Source organism: Conger conger, chromosome 17 (genome assembly GCF_963514075.1).
Source record: "Conger conger chromosome 17, fConCon1.1, whole genome shotgun sequence".
In the NCBI taxonomy this organism is placed as follows: domain Eukaryota; kingdom Metazoa; phylum Chordata; class Actinopteri; order Anguilliformes; family Congridae; genus Conger; species Conger conger.
The window spans coordinates 25,275,695-25,289,472 of record NC_083776.1 but is presented as its reverse complement, the minus strand read 5'-3'; the positions used below and the strand labels follow the sequence as shown (position 1 = coordinate 25,289,472).

Below are 13,778 nucleotides of genomic sequence, written 5' to 3'. Positions count from 1 at the left end.
TCTGGCAACATGCATTGTTTAAATGCTGATCAACACAAGTATCCACATAATCAGTGTATCTACATATAAAAATAAACATAGACATAAGTATATATAAACCTTTGTATATATAACATTTGTGGGATATTTTTCCCCAGATACTATTGTACAAGGCGAGCCGACTTATTTTGTTGTTCAGAATACAATTTCTTGAAGTCGACTGCATATTTTTCTAAATAAACAAATACAAAACAGCTAGATATGGTCACTAAGTAATGAAACTCATGCTGAAAACGTATCATTTTATATTAATTGACGACTTCAGCAACTATGCCTATGCTTATACCAGACACGCGCCATGTGTTGTGCACGCGCACTTTTTCCAGCGCTGCTGCTGCGGCTGCAATGGCGGTGCTATAGGGGTACGGAGTAGATGGTGCCGTGAGTTGGATGAGTTGTTCAATTCCTACAATGATTGTTAAGGCCAGATACGTGAAGGAATAAAGGAATATCTCATCTGTGTGGGGCGTAGGCTCGAGTTTTTGAGTGGAGCAAAGACGGAGAGCTCTATCCATTTAGATGATATTTTTGTGTTGCCAAAACATTACTGGCTAGCCAGCTACAGTAGCTGTCCTAATGCAGTTCTTGCAAGCCATCGTGGTGAGTTATCTGACGTTTGCTATCTAGCTAGCTTGCGCTACATCTGTATTCAGTAACCACCACCCATCAGTTTTGTCTACCAGCCTTACTGGTGGATCAGACCGGATCAGATATAATTGGACCGATCCGAAAAACAAGCATGGCTGAGAGAAATTCCACGGGATTACTAATGATGATGTTGGAGCCAACACCGGCGGCTGCGATGACTCTACCGGCGGAGGTTCGCGAGAAGCTGGCTGAGCTGGAGTTGGAGCTTTCTGAAGGTAAACGTCTCCTTCTGCTTGCCGGCGACTATCCGTGCCTTGATATCTGCAGCAATTGCTGAAGAGGCCAGGAGATCACACACATACCGGCATTTTGATTATGACTGTTGTCATGTCAGTTCTCCAGTCACTACCAATGGCATAGATTCCTGAGATTTTCCATCTTTGCATGGGCAGCGTCAACGGAAGCTTCTTTCGCTTGTTATAATTATGTATGGTGAGGGATGGAATAGATGCCAATTAAGCTACAGTAGCTAGCTGCATACTAAGCTAAGTGCACAGTAACGTTAGCAGGCACTTACAGGTCAATGCGACGTGCGTTGTACAATTCGCTAACCCCACGTAGTTCGTTCATATTCACGAACAATTTACAGATTGCTCCATTAAAATCAACGTGGAAGTAGCCAATGCGTCAATTCATGGTCATCAATTGATCTTGGTTCTTGGGTATCCTGCAGCCATCATTCACACAGCATTTCAAGATCGACCTTGCTAATGTGCACACACTGTTTTTTTGTTTTTTGTTCCCCCACATCTCCTAATGTAGCAGGGCTTACTCGTTTGCTAGCTAACGTTGCTAGAAGTTTTACCAGAAATATAGCCGACTACCAGTAATGGATACAATTGTCTTCTGTCTCCTTGTAGCCTATTTCATATGACAGAAGTTTTTGTACAAGACAAGCCCCCATTCTCGTTCATGTGCATTTTTCTCTCATCTGGGATGCTCACATGAAAGCAATGCGGATAATAGTTTATTTGGAGTTCGCTGTTTGGGTGGCTATAGGCATTTTCTTCATGCTAACTTGCCCGCCAATGTATCAGTTTTGTACAAAGCCAGCATATAGCTGGCACAAACGTGCGAAGATTGGTCTGATTATGGACTATGGTGTCGAGCTATGAGATCCCAGATAGACGTTCGTTGCTTCTAGCTGTTGTCCTCGCAGATCAAACACAAAAACTTTCTTGCACGCGTTGTCTGACGTTGCTCGTGACAACCATCAATGTGCATGACACGGAGCTGGCTAGATGGAATACATAAATGTATGTTGCCAATTGGATAATTCAACTCTGTTGACATTATCCAATACTGATACAGCGCAATATTCTGTGAAGGCTTTGACGCGTCTTGTCATAAATATTTGTCCCCGGTAATACTTACGATGGAACTGTGTTTATCCAAGTATTTAATTTAGAATCTACAATTTATGTAGGTTACTTGTCAGCGATATAGTCTCGAAGCTATGAAGCCTAAATCCATTAAGTGACGTAATGTGTACATATTCCAGTCTTACTGCGTTTAATTTTTCCTCAACATCCCATTCGTTGGTCAAACAAGTCGTTCGATTTACTGAGTGAGAGCAACAATGCTTTGTCGTCGTCGTCATTCCCTGCAATAGAATTCGCTTCAGTCGCTTCAGAAAATGTTTTGCCATTTTCAGATTCCCTCTCCTGTCATAGCCGTTATGGTGGCAACAGTTAAGCCTTAGCAAAGGCTAAGCCTTTTCCATCTTTTCTGCTGCACCCACACATCAATGTATACATTATTTAAATGACAAAGCCTTGCTTTGTTTGTCAGGGTGTTTCTCTGGGAGAGGAATTCAAAGAAGTTCCCTTGAAAATTGAAGCTTAACTGTTGAAAGTGCAGTGTCCAAAGTCAGAGTGCAGACATAAGATGTAATTACAAGGACTGATCCGGAGAAGTAGCAAAATAAGGAACTGTTTGAAGCTGTAGCTGTGTGTGTGTGTGTGTGTGTGTGTGTATGTGTGTGTGTTTGTTTATGTTTTTCCACGTTACTTATCCTTAGGTCGTCAAGCATATGCTTTTGTATATGCAGCAAACAAAAGTAATGCTAGGACTGAAAATGCACCGTTATGGCCCTCTAGGAAGTTTTTTTGGATGCTCTCCTTTTATTTGTGCTGTGCTGAAGTCCCCGTTTCAGTGGTACTTTTTGCGTTTGTGCTGGACTTTGATCCCTGTTTCTCAGGACCTTTCCAAGACATTCACAAATGGTGATGGTGGCCTTCAACGTCACATGGTGCTCATGCTTACAGAATGGTTGGCTGTGAACCTACAATGGAGTATCAGGGTACAGCTTTTAATGCCATTTAATGCCATTCTTAGTACTGAAGTGTAGTGACTATTAATGAATATCCTTCATAATCCTCATCCTCTCAGTTGTAAGAACAATCCGTGTCTAGTCTTCAGTTTTGTCCTGTTTTTTCATTTCATGTGTTTTTTTTTTGGTGGACACATAATTTTGTGAGGCTAGATGAAACTACACAAGCGGATACAGTAATGAATTTTGCTTGTTAATGAGCCTAAATTAGGCACTGGATGATGCCGTGGCAGCAGTCCAGGTTACAGAGGTAACATTGATTTTACCATGGCAGTGAAATATTTGGCAGAAATTACTGAAGGGCAGTAGGTTTCGGTTTGTGCCTTTCTTCCATCATGGTGCTCTGTTGCAGCAGTGAACTGGGACTCACAGCAGTCTTGTGCTATTGACCTCACTGTGTTTCAAGTGGCCGTGTAGTCTCTTCAGACACCATCTAGCAGTCCGGCCACGTTCAAAGTCCTGTCACATACCTCCATCCCCCGTTTAAAGCCCTTATTTGGAATGGCAGCCCTGACGTCAGAGGAGAAAACCGCACCCCTGTGTCCACCCCGCAGCTCCGAGACCCCCGTCTCACCCCAGGAAGGGTCCGCTCTGGTGCCTGAGCTGTTTCGACGGGGCCTCGTGTGGCAGGAAACGGCACTGGAAACGCTTGTGCGGGGGATGAGAGGGGGACAAGGCAGCCCGGGGGGGTTTGTGTGTGATCTGCGGAAGTGTGGAAGGAGACGCTCCGCTTCGTGCGCTCACAGTGGGGTGTCGAGAGGGGCTACCAGGCACGCACCCTGCCCAGAGCTACCGGCTTAGGAGAGTAAACACAGGAGGGGCTTAGCTGTGCATTTTTCTCCAAGTGCACACAGACAGGGCTTTGTCATTCTGTGCCTCTCTTGGGGTTGAAATTCCATGTCATGGTTGCATACATGCGAACACTAGAGTTCACTCTGAAGTGAGAGCGTCAGTGGACCAAGACCACTCTTTTCCTTGGGTTGCGGTACCAGAGGCAGGACTGGTTATGGTACGATATTGTTGTCTGAGTGTTAAACAGGGAGAATTAGTCTGCAAGTGGGAGTCGGGGTATGGAATGCACTATGAGAGAGAGGGTCATTGTACAGATGACGTTGTGAGAGATGAGAGTGTTGGTTACTTTTTAAAACCTTTTATGATCTGTGCCTCTACCAATCCACCCCCCCCCCCACCCCCACCCCCACACACACACACACAAAAACAAAGGAAATTCCACCCGCCCCCTAGACAATCCCAGATTTCAGAGGTTTTATTCAGCCTAGTCGCAGTAAGAAAGTAAAGCTGCCCAAAACCGCATTTCTATTTGTTCTGCAACTTTACTGAAGCATAATAAAACCCAAAAGATCACAGATGTTGTCTTGTTGCAAAGCTTCAGCTGAAATACACGCCTTGCCTATTATTATTATTTTCCCCCCAAGGTTTGTGTGCTGAAACCTGCTTCATAAAGCCTTGATTACAGATTACTCTGTTCTCTGCCGTAATGTTGTACAGGAGCCCTGGGTGACCCTCTGTTGGAATCGCCGGTCCACACTGGTTGTGTGAAGAGCTGGTGAACAGTGACGAGGCTTTGGGGAGAGGGCCCCAGACTCCACTCTTGCCTGTATTGGTAGTTGGAGTGGGGCGAAGGGACGGAGGTGATTTAGAGCCCTGTTTTCTCCTTCCTGGGGGCTTCTTCCCCGTCCCCCGCCCTGAGTTTGCAGACTGCTCCAGCCCCGTCCCTCTCCTGTTTCAAACCCACGCCACCTGGACATTACCTGGAGGCCTAGATGCATTACCACACCCTTCTGAATTGCAAATTACTATTCATCTCTCTGCTTGGACTGCCTATTTCACTAACTAGTCTCTATTTTAACTAGTGCACATTTTGACTACCTCTGACAAACCTGCCCAGTTAATTTTTGTTTGCTCTTATCAACCCCTCATTATATTTCTGTTACCATTCATTCTACTGTGACTATTACACTGGGCCAGCCAGCTGAGGACAGTCTCACCCTCTGTAGCTGGGTTCCTCTCCGGATTCCCATTGGGGTTTAGATTTTTAACCCTTCATTGCTAGATTTTTTTGGGGTACAGGCCTGTTTCTTTTGTGGCATTTTCCACTGTAAAGCACCTTTGACAGTGTCTCTGTAAAAAAAAAAGTGCTATTGAAGTGAAATGGAATTGATCTTCAGCTGTCTGAAGAGGAAACACCTGAGATCTGTACCACTGCTTGGCAAAACAGAAGCGGTTTCCCGTCGAGTCAAAAGTCCCCTGCTGTGAGAGACTAGACATAGCGGCACGCTGGATGCATACATGCCGCAGTAAACCGCAACAAGCAACAAGTTCAGATCCGGTTTTATCGAGCCAACTTGCTGCTTGGTCCCTTATGTTGAAATGTGCGACTCCGGAACAGTGCAAGCAGTGCTGAAGCGTTGCACGAGCCATTGCGTTTCTTGATCAGGCGCTGACCGAAGCGCAGGGGCTGGTGGTAGTACTGCGTGGTCGGAGCTCTGGGAATCCTCGGAGCGCTGCTCGGAATGACCGGGCCAGGCGGACTGCGGCACGCTCCATCTGGCACCCCGCTCCACAGCAGTGCTAATGGACCAGGGGAAGCGTGGAGGACAGGCCTTCAGCACTCCATGCTATTATTATTCACTCATGTCATATGCACCATTTTCATTTTCATTGCTCCTGAGAGTTGATATGGGCTAACTGGAAACACTGTGATTTAGAGCCGAATTTATCTACTAATTGAGATGCATTATTGTGCTTCTAACTTTTCAACTCGGGAGCACAAGCTTAGCGTAGAGCCCTGCTATGTCCAGACCAGAATTTTGTCTTAGTTTCTAAAATAGGTTTTTTTTTCTGGAAGTAATGCTTGTTCAAGTGAATGTTGGGAAAATGAAATGAGGTGAGAGATTAGGTACCTTCGGCAGTCTGGTGTCCAGCTGCTAAAGTAAGGGTGGGTGTTCACTATAATAAGAAATCCCTGTTTCTGTCTTTTCAGAAGAAGAAAGACATTTCATTCACAGGCCAGTTCAGAACATGTGGTAAGACTTGGCAGCCAAATAATTAAATGGCAGAACAAACAGTGCATTTGAATGGCAAGAAGTGTCCTGCAGTGACGTAAACCCAGGAAATGGAGTTAATGGCTTTTCAAAGCTGAGCTGAAGGTGGGAGATTTCCCCTTCCACCTGTGTGTGTGTGTGTGTGTGTGTGTGTGTGTGTGTGTGTGTGTGTGTGTGTATGTGTGTATGTGTGTATGTGTGTATGTGTATGTGTATGTGTGTGTGTGTGTGTGTGTGTGTGTGTGTGTGTGTGTGTGTATGTGTGTTTGCGTGCGTGCGTGTGCACGCACACTGTTTGTGTGTGTGTGAGAGCAAGCAACCATGGTGATAGCAGTGGCATATTCACACAGTGCAACTTGAATGCACTTGAAACCCTGAAGCCTGCTCTTAATATGTTGTCACGTCCTGCATTGTTTCACACAGTGGAGGACAGCTGACGCAGAAACAGAAGGGATTTCATCAGGATTTCAACATGATTAATTGGCCATTAGGCCTTTGCTTTTAGATTAGTTGGCTAAACGCTTTGAGCAGTGCTCTATAATGCATGGTCAGCATGTAGAAAGATCAGGAAAGATTACGCTCACTTTTCTGCTTCCCGAAGATCCAGACTCCCTCCTCTCCCATGCAGACAATGTCACAGCGTTCTGTAAATTGTTTATATTTTTTTTATTTTGTTTCGTAAACATATTTAAACATCAGGACAAATTTGATAAGCAAAGTCTCATGGGAACTGCTGGAACGTATGGACATAAACATTGTCTGATAACACTGGGATTGGGGCTGGGGCAGTACAGATACTTGGACTTAATAAAATTAAAAAGACATGGAATTGCAATCAGGATAATTATGTGTCTGGTGTGCTTGCCATCTGGGAGCTGGTTTATGATGTTATAACCCACAGTTTCTGTTTCAGTGACTGAGATTCTGTTAGAGGCACTGGAATCCACCTTCCAGCACAAAGGCAATAGGTGTTGGTGTAAAATAGAGGATATACTTCAAATAATAAATGTTTAAAAAAGTTAAGCCTCCAGCAGCAGAAAAACTACGAATTACATTTTGGCCTAAGTTTTAGTGGTAGCTTCATGTTGAGCGATGGCTTGTCTTCATTTTATTTTGAGGCTTGTTTTGTAGAGGCAGCTTTGATCCTCTCAGCTTGTATCTGTTATTGCTGTGCTTTGGGTTTGCTTCTGTTTCCTCGTCTCTTCCAGCAAACACATTCACTGTTCTCAACCTTAAGTAAGTGACAGATGATGTGCAGTGGAGAAGCTGCACCCGGCTACATTTCCGTGGTCCAGTGTCTAGCAGGGAGAGCTGCACTGTCAAACCCTTCCCATGATTCCCGCACTGAGAGGCTGTACTGTGGTGGATGAGTGTAGTTTTGGTGCGTTGTAAGAGTATGTAGGTCTGTGCAGTAGCTCTTTGTGTGTGTGTGTGTGTGTGTGTGTGTATATATATATATATATTTATATATCCTGTTACCTAATACTTGTCTTCTGAAGCTCACCATTCACTTTAAAAAGTTGGATCGTTGCTCTTCTCTCTGCTCTTCACATACATAGCCTCTCTTTATGAGATTAGTCCTCCTTAGCACTATTGTGTTTATGTGACAGTTTGAGTGAAAGCAAATGGTTACTTGTGGTTTAATGTGACACCACATCTGACAAAGTTAAACAGGGCCTTTTGCTCATCTAAACTGATTTCTGTAGCAGAAGATCCTGGCACATTCGGTCATCTGGAACCCTGGGCGCCTTTCCCTTGTCCTCTGTGACTGCTGATCCAGCAGCCATCGATGGACTCTGTGTTCCACTGAATGCTTCGGCCAGTATCACCCTTTTTCTGTTGTAGAGGATCATTGGGAGGAGCTAGTGCAGTTAAACTCGCCCTTCCTCTGACAGAACAAAGGCAGTTGTGTCCCTCTGATTTTTAGTATTTTTTTTATTTCTGTCTTTTTATTAAAACCTCAGCCTTGGACTGCATACAAAGTCCAAGCAGTTGTGTAAGTAGACTACTGTTTTCACGTGGTTTGGGCAGTGCAGTGGATTATCTTTTTGAAATCCTGGTGAGGCAGCTTCTGTTTCATGGGCTAAAATAGGTTATTTAATGGAATGAGTGGATTCCATTCTAAAGCTGGAAAAATCTGTTTGCAGCTTGTGTGTGACCAGATCACATGACCCCTCGTGGATGGGTCCAATCAGAGCTGACCACCTGGATGTTGGGGTGGAGCTCAATCTCCTGTCCTCTGTCAAGTTGAGAATTTATGGGTTTGTCCTGAACCTCCGATAGACTCCTCTCCATGGCAGATTTGATGAGTAATGCTAGTTTTGAAGATATCAGCCACATGTAGTCTGGCTACAAGAATACATGTATCACCATCATAGAGGCAAGGGCTTGTACCATCTGGTTTAGTTGCCTTAGCAACAGTCATATAGATGCATTGGTTTTCGTTTTCCTCATCTGCTAATGCAAACAGTATTCAGTTCCTGGGTTGTTCAATAGAAAACCTACTTATTTGATGTTTAGGTGGGAAAAGTTCATCTGTTCCCTGTGTGAACCCACCTGGTTCCTGTTCTGGAACACCAGGCTTTGTGTGCTTTTCTACGTCTCCCAGGGGCATTGCTATCTGGAAGCTGGAGGTTTTTATTGGTGACAAAGCCGTGGCGTGGTGGGATAGTGCACATATCTGCCTATGTATATCTGTGTCCTCATCCGCTTGCAGAAGAACACACTTTTTCTGAACCCCGTGTTTCCTGTGTGTTGAATTGAGTTCCTGTGATGCAGGTCTTGGTGGGGGCTAAGAGTTTCCAGGATAAACAGAGGGCTAGTTGTGAGGATGACCACGGTCCAGTGAGTCATTTTTTCCAGATGGATCTGGACAGCCAGCTTGGGGGTGGGGAAAATGTACAGACCTTAAATGTACACTCATTTGAAGTGCTTTTGAGGCTGTAACACTTACTGTACAAGTGGGTTTATATCACTTCCCTGTTACCTTCTACAGTGTCTTTGTGAAAATTGCAATATGACCAGTCACTCTTGGGGAATCTTTTTCATGAAAGAGAAAACTCTCCCCCCTGGGTAAAAATAAAAATAATATATATAAAAAATAACATTTTCTTATCATGGGTGTTCTCCGCTTGTGGTGGCTTCTCATGTAAGGCAGTACCCCTACAAAAACGGCATTCTGAATAGTCTTACAGTTTTATGGATATACCTACAAATGCATGAAGAAATGCCTGAACAAATAGAGCACTTTCTGCTGCAAAAAACACAAGCAAATCATGGGTTAGCCTCTCCATTAGCCTTGCTGTGTGACTTGGCACCTCTCTTTGTCCTTGGCGTGAGCAGATCATACAGCACATGACTTATTCTCTGAACACGCACGTTTCCTCAGCGTGCTCACTACAAACGAGGCGGCGCGTCAGCCGGAGTCGTCCTGACCCTTGACGGTGGGCATCTGGTGTTGCTTTCTGCTGCTAGATTGCATGTCGGCCTTAGCAGTAGGGTATATTGGATTGCTACAACGTGTCCATTGAATCGACGTGTCCATTTTTTCTCGCGGGACTGAATCTGATATTTCTGACAGGCCTGGTTCAGTAATGTGAGCCTCCATAACAGTGTCTGGGGGAGAAACCTTTGCAGCGGCTTCAGGGAGAAGTAACTGGCAGTTAATTATTGCCGATGCTTTAGGAGGAGGCAGCAGTCAAGGTAAATGTTGTGGTTTTGTCCCACTCATACCAAACCATGCTGTCAAAGACAGTGTGTGCGCCCATCAGAATATTTGACATGAAGGTTGATATGATGGTAGCATGAAGCATGTAGATGATGCAAATGAAATGAAATGCCAGGAAATGGCCACCTTTCCTCAACCTGTTTCTGATATTCTTGTGCCCACAGATGGTGACGATTAGGCACAGTGAAACCTCACTGTGGTTAGACCCGAAGGGGCTCTCTTCCTCTTAATGAAGCATCTGTTACTCTTCACACTTTGCACTTTAGTATCCCCTGGTTCATTTGTAATTTGGGCATGGAAAAATCCCTGGCCTTCATGTTCTGTGTGTTTTAAATGACCTCCATGTCCATGCATGAATAGTCTACTGCTGGATGAGGTGGGAATGATGTTTAGATGACTGCATAAAACAGAACTCTCACTAGCAGAGCACACAGTTTGGAGGCGGCTCTTCCAGTAAACAACAAAGGATCATATTGTAGATTAGCGGTTCTTTGCCTGTGAATGGAATTTGGAAGGGGATTGAAGAACAGGAGTGGCCACATCTGTGTGCGCTGATTAACCTTCCTTGACTGAAATAGAAGCAGGGTAGCTAAGCAGCTAGATGCTTGTGACAAAAAAATCATTTTAGGAAGGCTTTTAAGAGGGAATTGATTCCAGAAGTTGCACAAAGAAATACAAATGCTTGTCCTTTGCACTCTACACCATGCTAACTAGCTGACTCTTTTCAGCAGCACTTTGACTTGTTGGAGGGAGTTTTGCCATCTTCAATAGTTGCCACATCTAGAGAATGGTTTCTTTCTCCTTTAAGAGCAGATCTGTTAAGCTTGCTGTTGTTTTAGGGCACTTGAAGTGCTTGTTATTGTTATGGGCACTACACTTCCCTGCGTTTGTTTTCTCTTTTTCCGACATCCTGAATTTCCATGCAAAACACTTCAAGAAGAATGGATCTAATTAAGGGACTGCACCATACAGACGTGATATAGTGGTATGTTTTTCTGAGGCTGCTGTTAATCCAGGTTTGGTTTCGCTGATTGTAAGGCATTACTGTGTGTGGTTTCTATTTTCCTACTTGAGTGTTAGACACCAAACTTTTAAGAGCTTGTCCGTTTGTTTTATTTTGAGCTTCCTTGTCAAATATTGAACAGAACATAAAGTGACTTTTTTGGGCAGGAGCTGGAGCACTATAAGGTTTTGTTGTATGTTTGACATTTCAAGTGCACTGGATCCCTCCGGAAAGACCCTGGTCTTTGGTTATTTTGAGAAGATTCCTGTCCAAACACAGCTACGTCACACAGAGGGGTTGTGAACTGTGGAAGTTTCCTGCAGGAATGGAAACGGTCTTCAATCCGTTCACACCATTGTGCCTGTGTAGGCCTGTCATTATTAACATTATTCTGGATTGTTCCAATTGTGGTCCTCTTCCTGGAGAACATATGCTGGCCAGGGCTGCACACTGCATTTCTTATTATGAATTATAGTAAATTTTGCTATGGGAGGGGTCTTGTTTTATTTGTTAATTTAATAGGTTAATTTATTTTTGCTTTGGCTGATATTGTTTTCTGTCTCTTCGCGGTGGCCCTACCTTCTTGCTGGATTTATAAACGGAGAGAGATGGACTAATCTGATGTAAAAGTACTTATGGTGAGATTAGATGCGCCTTACTGAATGACTGGTAGCACCTTGAAAGCCTTACTAACAAAACAAATTTACAGTATCTACACTGCTGCACCTGCCTTCGCAAAACCACTATGGGAAAAGTATGATACTTATAAGGCAAGCAGGGTGTGCTCCTAGGTTCACATTACACCGTAGCCTAATTATTTTTCCTTTGCTCTCTGAAAGGTAAAATGCATTGGATAGTTAGCCAGTCCATGTTGTGCTGCTTTAATTGAGGGCAATGTAAGGTTGGCTGCAGACTGATGCTGTATATTTCACTTGCTGCGCTGCGTGCACTGGTGATATGGATGCAGTCCAGTGGTTACGGCATCTTGGCATGTGGCTATCTAAGGCATATCGGCACTAACTGCCTGTCTGTCTGTCAAGCACCTATCAGCCATTCTGCTCTTAGTTACATGGCTGAGAGGGGTGTGATTAGGTGAGTGCTTGAGCCAATCCCTGCATGGTAATCATGCGCATGTCGCTCTGCTGGGAGGTGGTACCCTGTGGAAGGACAGGATCTCACAGCCAGCCAGCACAGAAGAGGCTCTCTCTCCTCCCTTGAATGAAATGAAGGGTTCTGTTTTCTTTCTGCATTTGAGGCTTAGCTAAAATTCGACATTCCTCACACTCCCCCAGCTCCCTCAGAATGGCCGTTCCAGGTCCTGGTGGACCTCTGTGGCCGTGTGGAAGGGGGCGCGGGGTGAGGTTTCAGTGGGGAGACCACAAGCAGGCCTGCCGTTCTCTCTGGTCACTTCACGCCCTGTGGCCGTAGCAGCCTGTGTTGTATGTCAGACGGTGTTCAAGCAATCCGCGCGGGTCTCGGCGCATAGCTAGGGAAGGATGAGATGAACCGTGGATATGCCCCAGATCCGAAGGCTGTTATTTTCCCAGCGGTGTGCTCTGGGTGCGGTGGATGGTTTTGCGCTCGTGCACATTTCGTGGTCTCCTGTCCTGAGCTGATGGGATTAGGTTGGATTCCTGAGTCAATAAACATCTGCACGTTCTGGGTCTCTTTCCCAGAGCGGCATAGCACACCAGCACAGGACTGTCCAAATCTTCATAGGAAGCTCAGTCCAAGTTCCTGTTTTAGAATTTAGCTTCGATTGAGCTCTGCATTAATTTCTCAAACTTACCTTTTCACCAGACTCATCACTGTACTAAGGAATTCCAGTCTGAGCTCTCTATGAAGATTTGGATTCATAGTCTTAAGACACTGGGTAAACATGGCACGGATATATTCCTCTCCTTTGTGTGTGGACTGTCATATTTTTCATGGTGTAGTGAAATTCTAATCACTTAGAAATCTCGTCAGATACAACCCACAGCCAGTTTCCTCTCTGTAAATATCATTCTGAAGTCAATCTGGCATCCACTCAGAGTTGAGCATTATTTTCTCTCAGGTAAATGGCTTTCTGTCTTAGGTGAGTAACTGTCTCTCTTGGGTAAATTGCAACCCTAGTAAAATCTGTTTTTTTGCGTCCCTGAGTGCTCGCCGTGCTAAAAGGTCACCATATAGCTGACAGCAGGTCATCACAGGTCAGGGACGAGAGTCCCTTTTCAAACTGTGGAATTGATTGCGTTCTTTCTCTCCAAATCAATACAATGGGTCACAACAGATGTTAGCCAGAAATAATAACAAGACTTCATCAGGTAGATCGCAAACAAAAGGATAATGTTAGTGACAAAAAAGACGTACAGTGGTTTGAAAAACTGATTTCTTATTTTTTTGCATGTTTGTCACACTTAAATGTTTCAGATCATCAAACACATTTAAATATTAGTCAAAGACAACACAAGTAAACACAAAATGCAGTTTTTAAATGAAGGTTTTTATTATTAAGGGAGAAATAAAATCCAAACCTACATGGCCCTGTGTGAAAAAGTGATTGCCCCCCCTGTTAAAACATAACTTAACTGTGGTTTATCAAACCTGAGTTCAATTTCTCTAGCCACACCCAGGACTGATTACTGCCACACCTGTTCTCAATCAAGAAATCACTTAAATAGGACCTGCCTGACAAAGTGAAGTAGACCAAACGATCCTCAAAAGCTAGACATCATGCCGAGATCTAAAGAAATTCAGGAACAAATGAGAAAGAAAGTAATTGAGATCTATCAGTCTGGAAAAGGTTATAAAGCCATTTCTAAAGCTTTGGGACTCCAGGAAACCACAGTGAGAGCCATTATCCACAAATGGCGAAAACATGGAACAGTGGTAAACCGTCCCAGGAGTGGCCGGCCGACCAAAATTACCCCAAGAGCGCAGCGACGACTCATCCAAGAGGTCACAAAAGACCCCACAACAACA

At 44.4% G+C, this 13,778-nt stretch overlaps 1 protein-coding gene across 5 annotated transcripts in view; it reads left to right on the top strand.

Annotated features, from left to right (window-relative positions):
- Positions 1-381: 381 nt before the first annotated feature.
- LOC133116334 (disco-interacting protein 2 homolog A-like) overlaps positions 382-13,778 on the top strand; it is a 92,240-nt gene continuing 78,843 nt past the window's right edge. For all 5 annotated transcript variants that reach the window (XM_061225776.1, XM_061225775.1, XM_061225774.1 and 2 more), the window contains exon 1: positions 382-902. In XM_061225776.1, the coding sequence (XP_061081760.1) occupies positions 779-902 (124 nt within the window). In that variant the 5' untranslated portion in view covers positions 382-778. The remainder of the gene's footprint in view (positions 903-13,778) is intronic.